This window comes from Myiozetetes cayanensis, unplaced genomic scaffold, assembly GCF_022539395.1.
Source record: "Myiozetetes cayanensis isolate MyiCay16 unplaced genomic scaffold, myiCay2020 scf16, whole genome shotgun sequence".
In the NCBI taxonomy this organism is placed as follows: Eukaryota; Metazoa; Chordata; class Aves; order Passeriformes; family Tyrannidae; genus Myiozetetes; species Myiozetetes cayanensis.
Window position 1 is genome coordinate 1,623,266 of NW_026087270.1, and position 18,846 is coordinate 1,642,111.

At 38.1% G+C, this 18,846-nt stretch overlaps 1 protein-coding gene across 3 annotated transcripts in view; it reads left to right on the forward strand.

Moving 5' to 3' along the window:
- Positions 1–18,846, forward strand: part of LOC126638086 (cadherin-8) — a 151,618-nt gene that overhangs the window by 85,935 nt on the left and 46,837 nt on the right. For all 3 annotated transcript variants that reach the window (XM_050311745.1, XM_050311747.1, XM_050311746.1), the window contains 3 exons: positions 3,586–3,773; positions 6,466–6,719; positions 13,376–13,512. In XM_050311745.1, the coding sequence (XP_050167702.1) occupies positions 3,586–3,773; positions 6,466–6,719; positions 13,376–13,512 (579 nt within the window). The remainder of the gene's footprint in view (positions 1–3,585; positions 3,774–6,465; positions 6,720–13,375; positions 13,513–18,846) is intronic.

Here is an 18,846-nt window from a genome sequence, read left to right on the forward strand (position 1 = left end):
TCTTCTTTGTTACCCCTCTTTCATCCACCGAAAAGGGGTTGGAGACTTTTAAAAATAAATGTATTTTCTTTCAGTGCAGTTGTTTCTATGTTCTTTGTTGCTTCCATCTCATGCAGACAAGAGACCCCACCAGTAAAAGACATATATAACAGATAAAAGAAATAAAGGTTTGACTAATTAGGTAATAGTGAAGAAAACAAAGAAGATAAGTCTGAGTTTAGATAATTGTTGATCTTTAATTCAAAATCCATATTTACTACTGTGGTTCCAGCGGGTATCTTGCTGAGCTAGGTTAAAATGATTTGGCATCCTGCTGAGATTCTCTGCAAGCTTTGTAGTCTATTTCCAAGATGAAGACAAAAAGAAAAAAGGAGAGGGATGAGAATATTGAATGGATCAATTTTATTCGGAACAGATGCAATCTAATACACTATTAGAAACTTATCATTTTATCCAGCTTGTTCTGGAAAATTAAAGTTTCGAGGTATTAAGAGTCAGTTTGGTTTGAGTTTACATCTAGACTTTGAATCATTTTTGCTTCATTAGAAGGTTGCTTTTTTCTATTAAGGTACTCATGGACTCGATGTAAAATTAATTCTTTTCTATGCATGCATGACTTGAAGTCCACTTTTACCCTGTTCTGAGGACACAAATGTGTTTGTCCTAGTACTCAGCATGTGATAAATAGTCCTGTTTAGTCTAAAAAATGCCCAAGCAAATGGACAGAGGGAGAAATCAAAAATAAATAAGCAGAGGCAAAAGCTTATTTGCACAATATATATTTTATTACCTCATCATAGTGGTTTTTAACAGATAAGCACTCTGCACAGTAAAAGGTTTTATCTCATAAGGTAGGAAATGCATAAATTTTTTACTTTGTATCCCATTGCATTGCTTGTCCCCCTGTGTTAGTGCTTTCCAACAATTTCCCTGATAATGTAAACTCCTACACATGAACCATATCACCAGAATGCAGAGGGACATTTCCTTCGTATACCTGCAGTGCACTGGAGCTGTAACTCAGGGACTACAGATCTGCCTTTGCCAGCTTACCTGGCCTTTATATTTGCATCACTGCTCCTGTCTCAAAAAGCCTTTGGCTGCCAGCGTGACAAAAATCTGACCCTAAAATCAGCAGCACAACTGGTCCAAACTGGTGCCTTCAGGGGAGGTCTCAGCAGGGAGCACAGGGAGATGAAAGGGCCCTTTCCCTGTGCAGTTGGCTCCCATCTGTTCTCCTGCAGTTTGGGAACAGTGACACACTGACTGGGAGCATCAGGAAGATTGCAGCACTATCCCTGGAATATATTTTCTCCCAAGATTAGTTTTCCTCCACCAATGAGCAAGGTGCTGCCCTTGAAGCTGTTTAGTCAGTGCATTCCAGCGTGGGAGTCAAGCTTCCACCTGGGAATAACCACCCTGGTACAACCCTGACCATTATGCAAACTCATTAGGAGAAACAAACCTGGTTATTCTGTTTATACTGCATTTAATTATGAGCCATAGTAATATTATAACTAGATATTGTTACAAACTCTGCCTTTTAAACCCCAGCATTCCCAGCTTGCTGCCCAGCCCTGCAGATTAGCCCCACTCTGGCCTTAGACAGGAGCTGATCAAGCCTAACATTTTTTTATACTGTTGAAGCACGGCTTGCATTTGCCTGGGAAGGAAAATAAGAAAGGATCAAACTTACAATCAGCCTAACCAGAATGAAATCGAAATTCATAAGATGTAATACATGCTGCTTGCACAATAAATGGTAATGAGCTCGGGAAGCAGTGTGTTTTATCGGGTTATTGTTTCCAGGCAGGACAGAAATGTATATTTATGGTTTGATTTCAGAGTGTTAGCCTCCCGGGTTTTAGAAATGAAAAAGATGAACTTTCACTACTTCTGTGATCTCTTTGAAATAATTTTAGAGGCGTTTTATAAGTCACCAAAGTTTTTAACCCGGCAGTTTACCGCGGAATTGTAATGAGGAGAACCGTGCGCTGCTGTGGAAACCAAGGGCTTTCAAAGGTGCATAATGTGGATTTTTGGCCAGCTCTGCACTATGACAGCACAATTGGTAACTCTGGAGAGGGATTTGTGTAAAAAAGCCAGCTGCAGCGTTATTTTTTTCCCTTACAATATTTTGTAAACTGTCTTAATAAATCCGAGAGCAAAATTTCAGCTTAAAAATGCAATTGACCGTGCCTGGAGATTCAAACCACAACGTGTGGACAGCACTATAAATGATGAATACATAATTTAGTCTCCCGAGGCACTTCATTGCTTTGGCTGCTCATTGTTTGTGAGCCCTTATGGATGTTCTGAGGAATCTTGATGATCTCCAAATTATCTCTAATAATTTAGCCTGGAAACGTTAAAAACAAATCACTTTGGGACAGACTCCATGAGTAGCTAATACATGTGTTTGTGAATTCCTCCCAGTTTCTTTTCTGTTTTCAACTGTTGCTGCTGAAATCAGTCTAAAACAGGTAAAACAGCAACTCCAGAACACTGTTCTTAGAAAACTATTACCTGCACATAACAAAAAAATACAGGTTACCATAGAACAGCAGGGGGATAGAGAAGAGCAAGGCCAGAACCCTCCATCAGAAACTATCTTCATGGTCACATACTTGAATTCTTTTTGCCTATTTTAATTACTCAGTAACATTTGATTAGATCATATATTAACTGTAGCCTCAATTAGTTTAAATTATGAGGAAATACAGAGACAGGGACTCCAGAGAGAATTTTGGATGTAAAACATGACATGTGACTTCTGGGTTTTTAAGTACTGTTAGGAACAGGGAGATACAATAATGAAGTGGGTATTTTGAGGTTTGTCTTAATAAAATTCCTACCTAAAATAATGGATTTAAATAGATTTTGGACACTTTTTTGTTTAAAAGGTTTGAAGCAAGTGTTACAAAAAATAAAATACTGACAATTTGAATGGCAATTTATAGTGGATTTTGGTCTAACTCTATAACCAAGTAGTAAATACAGTAGTGATTGCCATTAAAAGTTATTACTGCCAATAAATCATAGATTTTGGGAGGTTCCTCGAATGTTTCTTGATTAGTTTCTTACCACAAGTGGGAGGTGGAAGGGCTTAAACAAACAAAACCAGATCAAATTTTAAAAATTAGTAAATATTTGAAGTTACATAAGTATTTGCACAGTAGTTTTTTTAAAAAATTAGACCCATTTTCTACAGGTTAAAAGCCAGAGTTTCGTGGTTGAATTCTAACTCCATGTAAATAAAAAGGTAAGTTCAACAGTGTCTTCAGGAGAGAACTTCCTGTACTTCTGATGTGGAAAATAGCTTGATATTTGTGTTTGCCAACACTCAGCATCCCTGCAAGGGAGATGCAGGAGACTAATGGAATGAAAAGAACATTCCCATACCGTAATCTGAATATTCCTGTGTAAGGAACACGTTTTGCTGCTTTCAGTATGTAATTTGTGTAAATGTGGGATGTATCAGTTGGGCTTCTCAAGAGTTTGCATTGGGGAAGTAAAAACATTGAAGAGCACACAAGGGACACTGGAACCAGGTGTAATGTTTAGTCTTTTCCTCTTATTTGTAAGGTCTGTATCACTTCTCAGTAATGGAAGATGTTGCTCTTGGTGAACCAATAGGAAGGGTGAAAGCAAATGACCTGGATATTGGAGAGAATGCTAAATCATCCTATGATATTATTGAAGGAGATGGAATGGATATATTTGAAATTACTACAGATGCCCAAACTCAGGACGGCATTATTAGAGTGAGAAAGGTAAATCATATCTCTGTTAAAAAAAATACATGTTTATTGTACATAAAACTACCCAGCCAGGGATTCTTTTCTCTGTGGATGAGGTGTTAAGCCAGTGAAGTGATGAAAAAGGGGTGTATTGGCCATGTCCCTCACATTTTTCATTTAGGTGACAACTGGGGAGACATCCATGGATGCTGGAAATGTGGTAATCTTATCTGGGCTTCCATGAGGTCAAATCACACAGGATTTGCTTCTTGGGTTCCAAAGGAGGAGTAGATTAGATTTGGCTCTGGTGGTGGCGTAAACTTCCATAAAAACTTGGCTGAGTTTTTATCAAATACCTTTTCTCAATTATTTGGTTTTCTGCATAGCTGTTATGGGAAAAAATAAATCATAGGGAATTAATTAAATTACCTGATGTGTGAGAGGCTTAGTCTTCCACCTTTTCTCATGTTGAACTCTCATTACTCAATGAGTAAGGATTTCAATGAACCTTATCAAGGAGATCAGTAGTTTCACATGAGAAGTGTCAAATTTGGGCCCTAAGGAAAACTCTGTGAACTTTTCTGTGTTTGTACAGCCTTGATGTGCTTAAAGGGAGGTATTTGCATGTACACAACAGAAGCACCACCCAATTATATACATAAATATGGGGAGAGACAGCATATCTAGAACAAAACTTGTCCAGCAAAGCCAGCGAAACATTAACTGCAGATTTAGTTGTCATTATTTTCCTGGGAAGGATAAAAAGAACTGTTTCTCATGCTGTGTTCAAAAAAAGCATATGAATAGAACTTACAGCACTGGCAGAGAGGGTTTTAGCTATGTACCACAGAGCACTCTAAATGAATCTTTGTTTTTAAAATCCAAAACTAAACAAAACCCAAACCATGACATCCCAGTGAAAAAAAAAATGAGAGTCCAGTGAGTACAGGTAATTAATATTCCACTTTTACCTGTAATTAAAGAGGTCAGGCAGATTACCTGTCAAAACTTTGCAGTTTCTGTTTCTCAGTGAGTGGGTCAGCACTGTAGATTTATAATAAGCTGATGTATATTTATCTAAATTTAGATTTGTTCCTCTAAAGAGAAAATTATGATATACATCCCAGATCTTCCTTACTGTTATTTATTGTATGCTGTGGCCTCTTTTGTAAGCTAAGGCAATTAGCCTTTTGCCCCAGTTCCCTTGGCTTTATTTCATAACTGAGTCTCCAACATAATGTTGTTTCATATATTCATTTTGACAGCAATAATAATTTTGGTTCTACTACAGTAGATGATGTATAGAGGGGACTGTTCACCAGCAGATTTTCTTCAGCATAAATTCGTGGGCTCCAGACAATGCTGAGTAAATTTTCAATATGATATTCAGATTAAGCACCACTAAATGTATTGGGGTGCTGTCGTTTCTTTTAAGCACATGAAAAGCAATCGTAAAAGTGCTACAGGAGCCATGATTGGGAAATTGTGAATATGCTGATTTGTAAATCACCATTCATAATTACAAAAGCTCGCTAATTTAAGAGCTGCTAAAGAAGCAAGTTTTTCTCATGTTTACTAGGATTTGTGAGAGAGAGCAAATCCCATCAGAGCTTGATTCATACCTGAAAAAAAATCAATAGAATTTGAAAATATACATATTGAAGACTTTGACAGACTTCCTGAAGATTCCTGTTTGTGCTCTTGCTGGTATTTGCATTGCAGATTCAGAGTGTCTATGTCCTCTTCTTTTTATCCCTGGGACATTATAATGCAAATCTTAATATCTTTCCAATGCTTGGCAATTTACATCTTTGAAATTTGAATCGTTGTGAGACACAAGAGAATTATATAGTGAATATACTCATGTGCTTCAAGACACAAACTTGAATCTCCTCTAATGAAAAAGTCTAACACTCAAAAGTGTCACAGATTTGGGGTTTATTTGGTATTTCATTCCTTTAAATCCACTGTGTTTTCATCTTTTATGCTTTAATATGGAACTGTAAAATAGTAAAAACAGTGGTGACATGGCAGGTATATTGATGGAATAAAGTAATTGGTTTTGTGATTCTGTTTCTGAGGGGAAAAAAAAGAAAAAAAAAAGATACAGTAGTAGGAATTGCTACAGTTTTAAGAAATTCCTGAGAGATGTCTACCTCATTTACCCCTATAAACTGAAATACAGAGGTACCTGAAGTGCAATAATATTGAAGTAGTTTCTTATATGATTAGCTCTACATTTTTCCACATAATGCCTCTCATGTCCAAACAATAATAATTGCTAGTTCTTTGAATTTCTCACATAGTTCTGGAAGTAATAAAATATTTATTCTTTGTGGAGCTAGTTTAATTTTTGTTCTTATCTCCAACTACCAAAGCACTGATCAAGTGCATTATTACTGTGCAAGTCATGCCATCACCAACGAATTTGTAGTATTTATCTGATATGTAATTGTAATGGTATAATTCATGAGAGAGAATATTTCAGTAAATTTCTTCTGAAAAGAAAGGAAACAGCCTTGTTTTCTCTGAGGCTGATAAATAAACAGATATCAATACGTGCCTAGAAAATCTGCAGGTTGGTTTTCTGGGAGTGGGAAGTGATTGCATTAAAACTCACTGAACGTGCTTAAACGCACATAACTCCCATCCATCAGCATTATAGTCACTTGTTCTTTCTCTGTGGCCATTAGTAAAAGACATTTATCTTTGTCATTCTTAACAGCCACTGGACTTTGAGACCAAAAAATCCTATACTCTGAAGGTGGAGGCGGCCAACACCCACATCGATCCTCGCTTCATCAGCGGAGGCCCCTTCAAGGATACAGCAACGGTAAAAATTGTAGTAGAGGATGCTGATGAGCCACCAGTCTTTTCCTCACCTACTTACCTTCTGGAAGTGCATGAAAATGCTGCTCTTAACTCTGTGCTTGGTCAGGTGACGGCCCATGACCCCGACGTGTCTTCCAGCCCTATAAGGTAGTGCTGCTTTAAAGTGCTCTTTGGAAAAAACTACTGGCAGAGTCCTAAGTGTGCTTCCCTTACCCATTGTGTGACATTGTTCTGTTTCTCTGAAAATCCTCATATAGGATTTGGTTGATGATGTTAAGTTTTATCAGTTCAGATCATTTTCAAAGTCTCCAAAATGCTCCTTGCCACAGGAGTAGTCTTATGAAACAGAGGAATGCAATGAAAATGAGAAATGTATTTCTTATGAGAAGTATGAGGTTGGATGGGGTTGAATCATCAGTGTGAATCTCTGCAGTGAATTTAAATAATCCTGTAGTGTCTTCACTAACAATACTGAGTTTGAGCCATGCAGTTGTAAGGTTGTCAAAATGTATTATGTATTCCTTTGTCTAAACCCATTCCTGCTTTAAAGATAGAAAGTCAGAGATCATTATGCCCATATGACTTTGAGTCTTCAGTTTACAATATTTTTCTCTTTTTTTTGAACAAAATCTGTTATTCCAGTTTCATCAGATCATTTTTTTCTATCTCATTTGATGAGCACACATTTTTTCCTTCCCCTTTGCAGCTTCCTCAGGAGGGGCATCTCTGATCTCTGTGAGTAGGGACAGGACCTGAGGGAATGGCTGGAGCTGTGTCAGGGCAGGCTCAGATTGGATCTCACTAGAAGGTTCTTCTCCCCAGGGGTGGTTGGCACTGAACAGGCTCCCCAGGGCAGTGGGCACAGCCCCAAGGCTGCCAGAGCTCCAGGAGGGTTTGGAGAACATTCTGAGGGACAAGATGGGATTGTTGAGGTGTCCTGGGCAGGACCAGGAGTTGGACTGGACGATCCTTGTGGGTCCCTTCCAGCTCAGGATATTCTGTGATTCTCATTTGTAAATCAGGCTTTCAAAGCTAGCTAAGCATAGCATTAACTAAGATTTGTAAACAACAGTGACACAGGACAACAACAGTGGACAGTTTGATGTGTCACAGTTGGAGCAGTGACTCCATCCCTTATTTTGTTATTGCTGAGCACTGGTGTGTGGAAAAAGGCCTTGCACTGCTGGTACAAAGCCAGGGGCCTCTGAAAGGTGTGTGAAACCAGATACAGGGACAGCAAGTTGGCTTTCTTCCTTTTATCCCAGCTCAACAGGAATTTCTCTTTCAGTTTAACCTTAATTCCTTCCCTCTACCCTGCTCTGCTTTGCTCTTGGCTTGCTCCTGGGCTCCTGGGCTCCTCATCCTGTCCCATGTGTTCCTCATCTCAGCCTGACTTCACTCCTGCTTCAGTTTTAACTTGGCTGCTTTTCCACTCTTGTTCTGTTGCCTCAGAATTCTTTTCTTGTCCTGCCCCAAATCCCTAATAATTTAGACCAGCTACAAGCCTACCTTGTGTCCTAAAAGTGAACCTCTTTATTCTGTCCAAGCCCTAAGAGGGGACTGAGTTAAAGATTTACTTGATTTCCATTTGTTCATAATTTATAAATCAAGAGACTTTCAAACTCTTAGAAGTAAAAATATTTTGTGTGTTCAAACTGAATTAGAATGTTGTTACTCATCAAGTCATATAGAAACACTTGGCATACATGAAATAGAATTGGCCGAAATTCCTTACATTTAAACAAAAGGGTAATTAATTAGTATGATTTATATATTTTTTTAAAGATTATATGCAGTACTTTAAAAGATTTAATTTTTTCCCCACTGTGTTGGCTTAATAGCTAATTAAGGAATATACAGAGCCCAATTTTCTATGCAACCTTTTTGCTCTTGTCTGCTCACCTGATTAATTTGGCTTTGTCTGAGAGAGCTCTAGAAAGCCCAAATTTTTTTTTTTTTCATGACTTTGTATAAAACATATTTTAAGGCAAAAAAAGTAGATTTCTAGTTAGTAATTCTACTATTAAAGGAGGAAAAATATTCATCAGAGACAAGTAAGGAGCAGAGATGCAATTATTTTCTTTCCAATTTGGAACATATCAGGTTTTAACAAAAATAGAAGCCTTGTTTTCTTTCATTGGAATGTGCATTTCAAGTGTTTATTTTGTTATTGTATCACGTATAGGATGTAAATTTTATGTATATGTTCTATGATACAATTTCAAAAATACAAAACTTTAATTAAGATTTGAAAAAACAGAGTTAAACCAATCTGTTCTAAAAGTGATGGGCTGTTTTAGTGCTCAGCGTTGCCTGGCCTTTTTTAACGTACCTTTTTTTTCTTCAAAACAGAATTTTGGGAGGCAACAACCAATTGTATTTCAAGGAAATTACATTTTTCAATAGCTATCTGTTCTATCAATATTTTGGTTAGACAGAGCTTTTGTGTATATTTGTTATGAAAACCCAGGCAGCACAAACAGAAATGAATCACCTCATGTGCTCCCAATAGCACGTCTGCTTTACAGGAGTCTGATGCACAAAGGCTCTGCAAATTCAGGGTATTGCAGTGCCATAAATGAAATGAAACTTGACTATCTCTGAACGTGGGAATGAATATTAAGTCATGGGACAAAGCATTAAAGAATTCAGAAAAAATGATTATAAACAACAGCCTGGCAAAGAAACTTGTCTTATGGTCCAGTTGGAAGGTGTCCCTGCCCAAGGCAGGGGGTTGGAACAAGATGATCTTTAAGGTCCCTTCCAACCCAGACTATTCTGTGATTCTGTGATTTCCTGGTTTTTTTTAAGATATAAAAAGCATGTTCATCCTCAGTTCTCTTCAATAAACCAGTATTTTTTGTTTTCTATGCTTGCTTAGAAGAGGTGGAACATTGTCTGATCTTTGCATCACTTGATCTAAAGGCATGAAGCCTCTCAGAGGTTCACAAGCAGGTGTATAGCTGGGATTGTTGGGCTGTCCTGTGCAGAGCCAGGAGTCGGAATTAAATGATCCTTGTGGGCCAGGATATTCTATGACTCTCTAATACTCTTCCTAACCTGTTGTTTTTAAAACAAGCAGCAAAATCTCTCCTTTATCCTTAATTGCCATTCTGCAGAGCATGTTGCTTAAAGGGCCTTCTCAATTTTAAGGCTGATGGTGGAAAATATTTACAAATTTGGCTAATAATTGTAAAAAATGGGCTGTAGTTTGTCTTATTCTAGCCTGGTCATTTCAGAAGCATGAGTTGGAACCACATCTGGAGCACATGGCTCTCTCTTGGGATAGGGACCCAGTGGGTTTAGCTAAGCTGGAGGCAGAGCTTTACTGGTGTAGGAAGGATGGTACATTCTGGGTACAGTGTCAGTCTTGGAAGATCATTCTCTGTTAACACACAGCTATAGACTCCAGTAGCACTTATTTCATGTTTCTGCTGCTATTTTCTTGACTATGTTCTATTTATCTGCAGTAAATTATCTTGGATAAAGCATGATCCAAGCACATAGCAAAAACCATGAGTAATAATCTATACTGCATCTGCCCCCCTATAAATCACTGCCCCTCAGTGTCTCTCTCTTTGTGGAGAGATAAGCTTTGCTGTAGCAGCTTTTCCCCATCCATATCAGCAGAGATTTCATCTTTGGCAGCAGCTGATCATTTTCTTAATTCACAGCAGGCCTTAAAAACCCGGAGACAACATTTTGTGCCTCCCCAGTGGGTGCAGGTGTTTATCTGTCACTAAGTAGGATGTCCCATCTGCCTGGCATGAATAAACAATGGGGATTTACCACTGGTGGAGTGTCAGTGCTGGGATTCCAACCTCAGCAGGGGCAGCAAAAAAGGATTTCTGCTCATATTTACATTGGTGCAAATAAAGAGCAGATCAAATCAAGTCATAACAGCAGCAGTGCAGGAGCAGGACCGAGAATCAGTTTAAGGCTTCTGTTAAACCACTGTGGGGTCATTCCTATAATTGCCATAGCAGATACATAAACTAACCCAAACTTCCCAATAACCTGTGCTGGGTTTATGGCAATTTCCAAAGATATTATTTCCCAAGATGTTCTTTTCTCATTTTTAGAGTAATATATGTTTTATGTATGTTTTATGGATGTGACAATGCATTCCCATTAAAGAGAGTTACAACACCATTATCATGAAAAGGAAACTGCAAATGAACTATTAGTTTTCCCAGGTTTATGACAGTACAAATTTAATTTTTTGGTTTTGCACCAAATATTTATCACATAAAACCAGGAGAGAGTTTTACCTCTTTGTTGTCTTGTAAAGACTTGTAACTTATGTCAGAAATGTTTCCTTTTGAATGCTGGGATTTGTGTTGTGAATAAATACTGTTGGGATGAGATGAAATGCTATATAATAAACTCACAAATGTGTCACTCCCTGTTTTATAACTTCAAAATCTCTACAACAGGAACATTTAAAAAAGGTTTGATCCTTAGAGAAAAACTGTGTCTTTTCTTAATAGAATTTATGTCAAGCCCAGGTCAACTAAACATTAAATAGCGTACAAACATTTCACATTTTATTTTGTTTGTGGACTGTAAAAAATTCATAAATTTTTGATATCAGTAGAGTTCTTTCAGCATCATTACATAAAAATCAAGAACTAAAAGATAGTTTTAAGTGATGACTTCTTAAAAAAAGTTGATTTCTATCTTTCCTGTATTTTCTTTAGTGAAACCTTAAACCTGTGAAAAGCTATAAGGTATTTTTTACTAACTTCACTAGTACCAGAATTTTACTTTCAATACTTTAATTGGAGCTAGGGACACATCAAAATAAGGTTAAGATCCATTTTCAAAAATGATTGCCTGAAGTTAGGCACCTACAGCTTTATTCTTCCACACAAGTGACCTGATTTTCAGAAGTGCTGAGTTAAGTACCATTCCCATTAAACCATTGAGCACTGAACACGTGGAGCTCACTACAAAATCAGTTTACTTAAGTGTCCAAATATAGATGCATGTGCCAAGCTGTAGGCACAGATATTTGTAATTTTACATCATTTTTTTTTCTGGTACTCTTCTTACCAAACTAGTAATTTTTAACTGAGTGCAACTAGTTCTTCTCAGAGCTTAAAACCAGAACAAGTAAATATCCAACAAATCCCATTTCCTTGTTAAACTAGGGCTTTCACTCTTAAGCTGTTAAGGACTTTACAGTGTGATCATACTACCCTTAATCTTTAGCAATACATCTTTAAGCATTGTGATGAACTTGCATAATTTAGAGCTCAGGTTTTGGGAGTGAGCTGTGTCACACAGAATGCATTGCACGAGCAATCTAATTGTAATGGAACTTTCATTCTAAATATGAAAATATGTGGCACTGAAGTAAAAAAAAAAAAAAAGATGAACACAATAATCCCAAGCTTTGAAATCAGATCCTAACGTTATGCCTGTTAAAATCAATTGTGTCAGGCTGGAATGAGTCTGAGTTCATCAGAATGTGTTTATTGTGGCATATAAAGGATCCGCCGAATCAGATTTTTTTTTTTTTTTTGAAATTGCTTATGATAAAGCAGAAACCAGAATGGAATAGCTGATTTTTAGATAACTGTACCATTGTCACTGTAGCAAAATATGCTCTTGTTCTTTTATCAGTGAATTTGAACAGCATACTTGCAAAAAGTAGAAATGTGATGAGAAACCGACAGTCTTGAGTCACTTTTCTGACCACTCTATAATGCAATCCAGCCTGATAGCATATCCTAGCTCACTCTATTATGCCTTGATACAATGCAGAACAGATGTAAAAACTGTCAGTGCATGCTGTTAGTTCTGTAATACACAGACACAAAGGCTTTGAAAGGCTTTTATATAAATCCACAATCAGGATTCAGTAAAACCCCTTGAAGTCAATTTTTGTTGAACCGTATCAATAGTTTATCACTAAGCTCTCTCATTCCCTACCTCTCCTGTCAAGAAACTGAAGGCTCAATTTTGTGATTTAGTTTCTTTTTTGCAAATAATTCATTAATAGAATAACTCTGTGAAAATGGACAAACATAAAAGCTTTCCTGGAGATCCAGTTCTGAGCTTTAAATCATCATCCTGCTTAATGCACCGTTGGACCAATCTACCACAGCTCTGTCGCCTTGTCAAGCTGCCTCTGTTTAGGCTGCATAATTTACCTGGACATCCACATTTGCAAACTGTGACTACCTGTCAGATGAAGCTTGTTTGGTTAAAAATCAGTGATGTCAATCCATAAAACAATCAGTCCTTCAGCGTTTGCAGTGTTTTATAGGTAAATGGTGATGCACTGACTGCGTTTTGCTCGTGGAGCTGCTTGAACTGTAACCAACTAATGCGCTTGGGGAATAGTTCATGCTTCATTAATCTGAAATATGTTGGTAAAATAATATTATTCAGCTTTTTTTACAATAACCATGAAGCCCACCACTTTTGTGTGCTTAATGCATTACTGTTGAAATTATCATCATTTACTGTGGAATACCATAGAAACTGTCTAATAAATGTGATGGATTGTGTAATTAACTCTTGATCACCACCGTTTTTCACAGATCTTGCCCAGTGAACCTGAGGGCATTTTATGACCTTCACACTGGGTATACAGCTAATTACTCCTTGGGCAATAATTATTAAGTTTTTTTAGTCTCAGTTTGTCATTTTGTCTTATAAATTATTGTGCTCTTGAGCTTCTCAATCCATTTGGCTACGAAACTGCAGCTCTCAGAGGGCTCCCTAAATTGTCTTGTGACTGTATGGATTACACCAACTTCATTAAGTAGATTACAGGGATGTCTGTTTTGTAGGTTTTCCATTGATCGCCACACTGACCTTGAGAGGCAGTTCAACATCAATGCAGAAGACGGGAAAATAACTTTGGCAACACCACTGGACAGAGAGACGAGTACGTGGCACAACATCACTATTGTAGCTACTGAAACCAGTAAGTATTTGTGTACTCTGGCTGTTGGTTCTGTTGGGTTTAGAATTGATTTTAGCAGGGTGGGCAGTGGAAACCATCTAACTCCGTAAAGTAAAACGTACTGTGTGTTTAAATTGTTGAAAAGAAACTTACTTTCTGTGCAAGTTCCAGTTTTATTTTGGTTTTGTTTTTTCGTGCAGTGAGTATGTTAGTGGAGGTTTTGAGGAGATAGAAGAGTACTTATGTACAGAGTCTATAGGGTAAATGTTAAAAAAAAAAAGTTTAAAAAGCTCAAACCAAAGCCTTATAATTAGTTATATTAAGACAGAAAAAAATTAAAGCCTTGCTGTCGTAGAAGTAGATTGTGGGCTCTACCCAGACGTTCTTAACGCTGAGTGCTATTATGTTTCAGTGGCATAAATGATTAAGCACAGGGGTAATGTTGCATGAAAGTGGTCCTGTTGGATACCTGTGGATAAGTTTACTCATACACAGCTGCAGACAAGAACCTGGATTGTTCAGGCCCACAGATCCACTGTCAGTGCTCTGCCCACCTGAGTCACTGGCAGCCAGCAGTGCCCTGCCTGGGAATAGGGGTCAGAGATCTGAATCAAAGGGAATTCTTAATTAATTTGGAGCTGCAGGCGCTGCTGACAGGATCACATGTGACAGTGTAATTTATTATTAATATTAGCACTGTGTTTTAGCCTGTGCATTTGACACAAGCATATTGCAGCAAACGAACACGTAGGGAATGTCGGGTTCTCATCCCGTGTCATCACCTGGACTGAATCACAAACCCTGGCAAGGTTTCTGCTGATGTGGCTATTCTGCAGTCAGTGGATAGGCACAGCTCCCTTCTGTGCATACACTCTTGACACAGCGTTGTAAGAATGTATGTCTTCAGAGCCTGATGATCAGTGCTGCTCATGTAGAAAATAGGGTGATGGGAACGTTTGCTTTTCCCCTGAGTAGCTTCTTTGAAGGATGTAGCGTTTTGATACAGAATGCTGAATGTTGTTTCGTAGGACTGTGGCTATGAACTTAATAAATTGGGGCAGAAAATATGTTTATTTAACCCATTTTTGTTGTCTAATATTTCTTCCTGTGGTACTTGTTTGCAAAACCAAACATTTTAGGAATCTGTGATATATAAGCAAAATGGCACATATAAGTAGAAAGGTAGGTCAGGGTGTAAACTGAACTCTCAACTTACACCCTTTGTAACCTCTAGTCCTACAACCCCCCTCAGTAATTTGTGTATTTCATTGCCAGTAGTGCAAACAGTGCCCTGCTAATTCCTGTTACGTCTTGAAGGCAAACACTACTTTGATAAATTAGAAGGAATATTTTGTGCTGGCAGGAAAGCCAAGCCAACACTGGGAACTAAACTAAATGAGGAAAGAAAGGAAGGTCTGGTTTCAGAGGACATGTTTTCCCAGTTTAATACCTAACCAGTTAATAATTTTAATGGTTTTTTGAAGGAGAAATATGTAAAATTCCCATACCAATTGCCTCAGATCATGAGATTTACCAAAACTGTGGAAAGCAGAATTATTTATCAGTTTGTGATCCAAACATTGGAATAGGAGGATGTAAAGTGAAGTTGTTTGACATTTTGTTTCCTCCAAAAAGTCAAAAAAGAACAAGATAAAAAGAATAATTTTGCAAGAATCTCCTCCAATTCATTTTTATATCTCCCTTAAACGTGTGTGTCAGAGCAAAGTTACCAGGAGCTTGCTTTACTGAGCCACACAAGAGTGAAGTCTGCCTGTTACATCTTCAGGTTTTTAAAACATAATTGTACTCAAGAATTTTGTAAGAAATCAGCCTCGTCATTAGACTTCGTGGGAGCCTCAGCATCTCTTGCTATTGTAAAATTGCCTCTTATCAGACTGGCTATGAAAATAATAATGCCAATCTTGTTCTAAGCATTCATGTTCCTGCTGATGGCTTTTTTTTTTTGCATTCCTAATATAATTATTTGACATTTACATAAAACAAGGGCTTAATTTCACAGACTACTCTTTTTGCTTATTTAAGTGAAGTTATTTTTAAGCTCCTCATGCAGAAATTAAATTTGTTCGTAGAACTGTCAACCAGGGTAAAATGGGCATTTTTAGCTTTTTTTTTTTTTCCAAGACAGTAATAAGCAAAATCTCTGCTGTAAAATAACAGAAATCTGTTGGAGGCAGACACAAAGAGCAAATGCAAACACAAAGTGTGTCATTACAGTGCTTTCACTGACAGTCATATTAATGGACTGCTGATCTCCCCCATAACAATAAATATGTTGGCATCGTTCATACAGGAACATTTCCCCTTCCTGGGCCTGCTGCTTCCCAGGGCTAATTCAAGGCTCTCCTTTCTATCTGCAAGGCAATGACCAGACCATTTCACTGCCATTAAACTCACTTACTAATCATAAGCCATGACACTGGTTTTCTCCTCTTGATTCCATGGTAGATCCTAAATATACCCTGATTTAGCAACACTTTTATGAGAAACACCAACTTTTGCTGAACCATAATTCACTATTTCAGAACTTCATGCTGGCAAGTTGCCTGCAGCTAGAGCTTGTGCTCTAGGCACAGGTAACTTTGGGCAGTTATTATGAAAAAAGGATCTTTATGTCATCCCTCAACCACTGCCTCAAGTAGGAATCTTCCAAGACAGGGTTGGTCTGGCTCAGTGGAGCATCTCTGCTTCTGTGGTTTTTTTTGGAATTGGGGATGAGGATCCTCGGGTCTAGACTGGCTGATCTTTTTAATAGTGATCAGATTTAAAATGTGTGTGGATAATTTAAACATGCCACTTATTTTTAATCTGGCTGACCCAAAATGTGAATTTAACTTTTTGGTGTCTAGCAAAACTAGGAGGAAACAGAAGAGCATGAGCCAGTGGGGAATGTGACTCTTTTCTACATGTACTGGACAGGCAAAAGACCAGTTAGTTGTGGGGGTTTTGTTTGTTTGTTGGTTTGTTTGTTTAGAAGAAGGAAATTTTCTTTTTCTATTCATAGAAATATGAAATCTGGCCAGTTCTTGTTCAGAACTGTTCATGCTGTTGGTGACAAACTCTGACAATTCAGAGACCTGTGCAACGTGAGACATTTTGGATGGTGCTGTTTCCCTCCTTTACTTTCCCATTATTAGCAGGGTCCTTCCAGCCCCTAGGAAGGAGTTTCTAATTTTCTGCAGCCTTTGTTTTGGGGCAGTTAAGTCATCCGGACAGACCAAGGACCAGCTGCCTTGAGTGGCTTTCCCTCAGATATTTACCCAGCTTTTGCTTTGCCTTTTTATTCTGGTTTCCAAAATCTGTAAACACGGGTCCCAGAGCTTTGTGTCAGTTCTTTAATCACAGAAACGAGGTTGTGCTCTGGTTGTGTTGAGGAACACACCTGGTGCAGGTGGCTCGGGGGCAGCTGCAGGCTGAGCTCTGGGTGGGAGCCTGAGACAAGAGGCTGTGACCTGCCAACCCTTTGCATGACAAAAAGACACTTTCCATTGTTTTCCTTTGCTGCTTTGGTCCTCTCAACTGCTACACTTAAACCTGTCTACTCCTAAATATGCCATGTCATTCACACTTTTTTTTTTTGTATTGTATTGTTTCTTACATTTCTTTCTTATATTATCAGAATAATTTTTGCTTCTTTGTTGTTCAGTGTTTTTTCCGCTCAGGTCATGTGGTGACTCCTCTGTGTTGATGAATTCTGTCACATGGATTTTTTAGAGAAGAGAATATTAGAAAGAATGTTGACATCTTTGGAAGATTCCTCTGAAATACAGGCTTAGGGTGCTGAGAAGAAATACATGTATTAACACTCATGGCAAGGGCGAGATTGAAAGTTATTGAACCTGTGAATTGATTCCTAAATTTTCTTTTTACGTTGCCATTCATCCAATTTTACTCTGGTAAATGGACAGGAGCAGGAACATCCAGGTGATTCCAGGCTAGAGGAAGCAGGTTCACTGGCAAAATGATTTCCTGAGAATGTAGCTTTCTGTGGATACAAAGGGTGATCTTTGTTTTCTGTCACTGACTCTGGACTTTAAACATTGGACTAATGAGATTGTGGTGTAGCTGGGACTTCTGTGAGCCTAAAGTTGCATGCCAAGGTTGGGAGGTTTATTTTATCTAAATGCTTGACAGAACAGGGCTGTCTTGTTAGTCTTGATTTATAAGTCAAGGTTGATTGTGCTGCTCATGTGTTTGGGCTCTCTGGAGCTATACCCTCAACAGGACAGAAACCTCTGGGCATGTGCAAGTATTTTTCGGGAGCCTGAATTGCAGTGCAGTAAGAATGAATGATTAAATTACAGACCTATCTTTTGGTGCATCTCTTTTGTCTGTACAAAGGCTCATCACATCTTTGGTTCTTTGGTACTTGTTTGAAATGAATTTTCTACCATTCAGGAAAATCCAGTGAAGTCAGGATCCTAATAGTCAGGTGTGATCCCCTTCTCCTGAACACAGAAATACATTTTTAGTTGTGTAGATTACAATTATGGCTGTAACTACTGCTCACATTGACATGCTTGTGTTGTTTGCATTAGCTGTTTGGCAATTTTGGTGGGCAGTGAAGCAGAGCAGGGTTCAGGCTGGGTTAACCTCCTCAGCATTCTCCCAGTTTCTTGGACAGGTTTTGCAGTACTTACCATGTTATGTGTTGTCAGTGTTAGTCAGCTAGGAAGAGAAAATCAAATAGCCATGACTTATTTATTAGAACATTTTTGCTGCAGTTCACACAGATTCTGAATGGAGTTCAGAATCACTGATCATCCAAGCAACCAGATTGCCAGACATGTATAAGGCATATAATAATTAAACTCCATCTTCTTTAGGCCTCCAGCTCTGTGGATTTCCATTTCTAGCTTCCATCAGCTGTAACAGCCACATTGCAGATATTTCTCTAGCACACTCACTGTGTGACTCATTAATGCTAAGGAAAGGCCCTGTACTTCAGCCATTGCTGGTTAATTGATATAACAGCAGTGATGAATTGAGAACTGATGGAGTTTGAAACCAAAGGAAAGACTTACCTCAGAGAAACTGGTTTAACTTAGGCAAGAAAGAAGTGTGTTAGCAACATAATTTGACTGCACAACAATCCTCCAGATTAAATATGACTATCCTGATGTTTGCATACTCATCCCTAAGCTGTGGCTGAGGTCTACTTGAGGTACAGGATTCTGGTGAATTCTTTGAAAACAAAAAGTATTCTGTAATGCTTTCACTATAAGTAATACTTCTCTGAAATTCTCTTCTTAAAAAGTGAGGTAATCCTATTCCCAAGAATATGTGTATTACACAGTGGAGCTTCATTGAATGATACCATAGACTGCAACCTTCTAA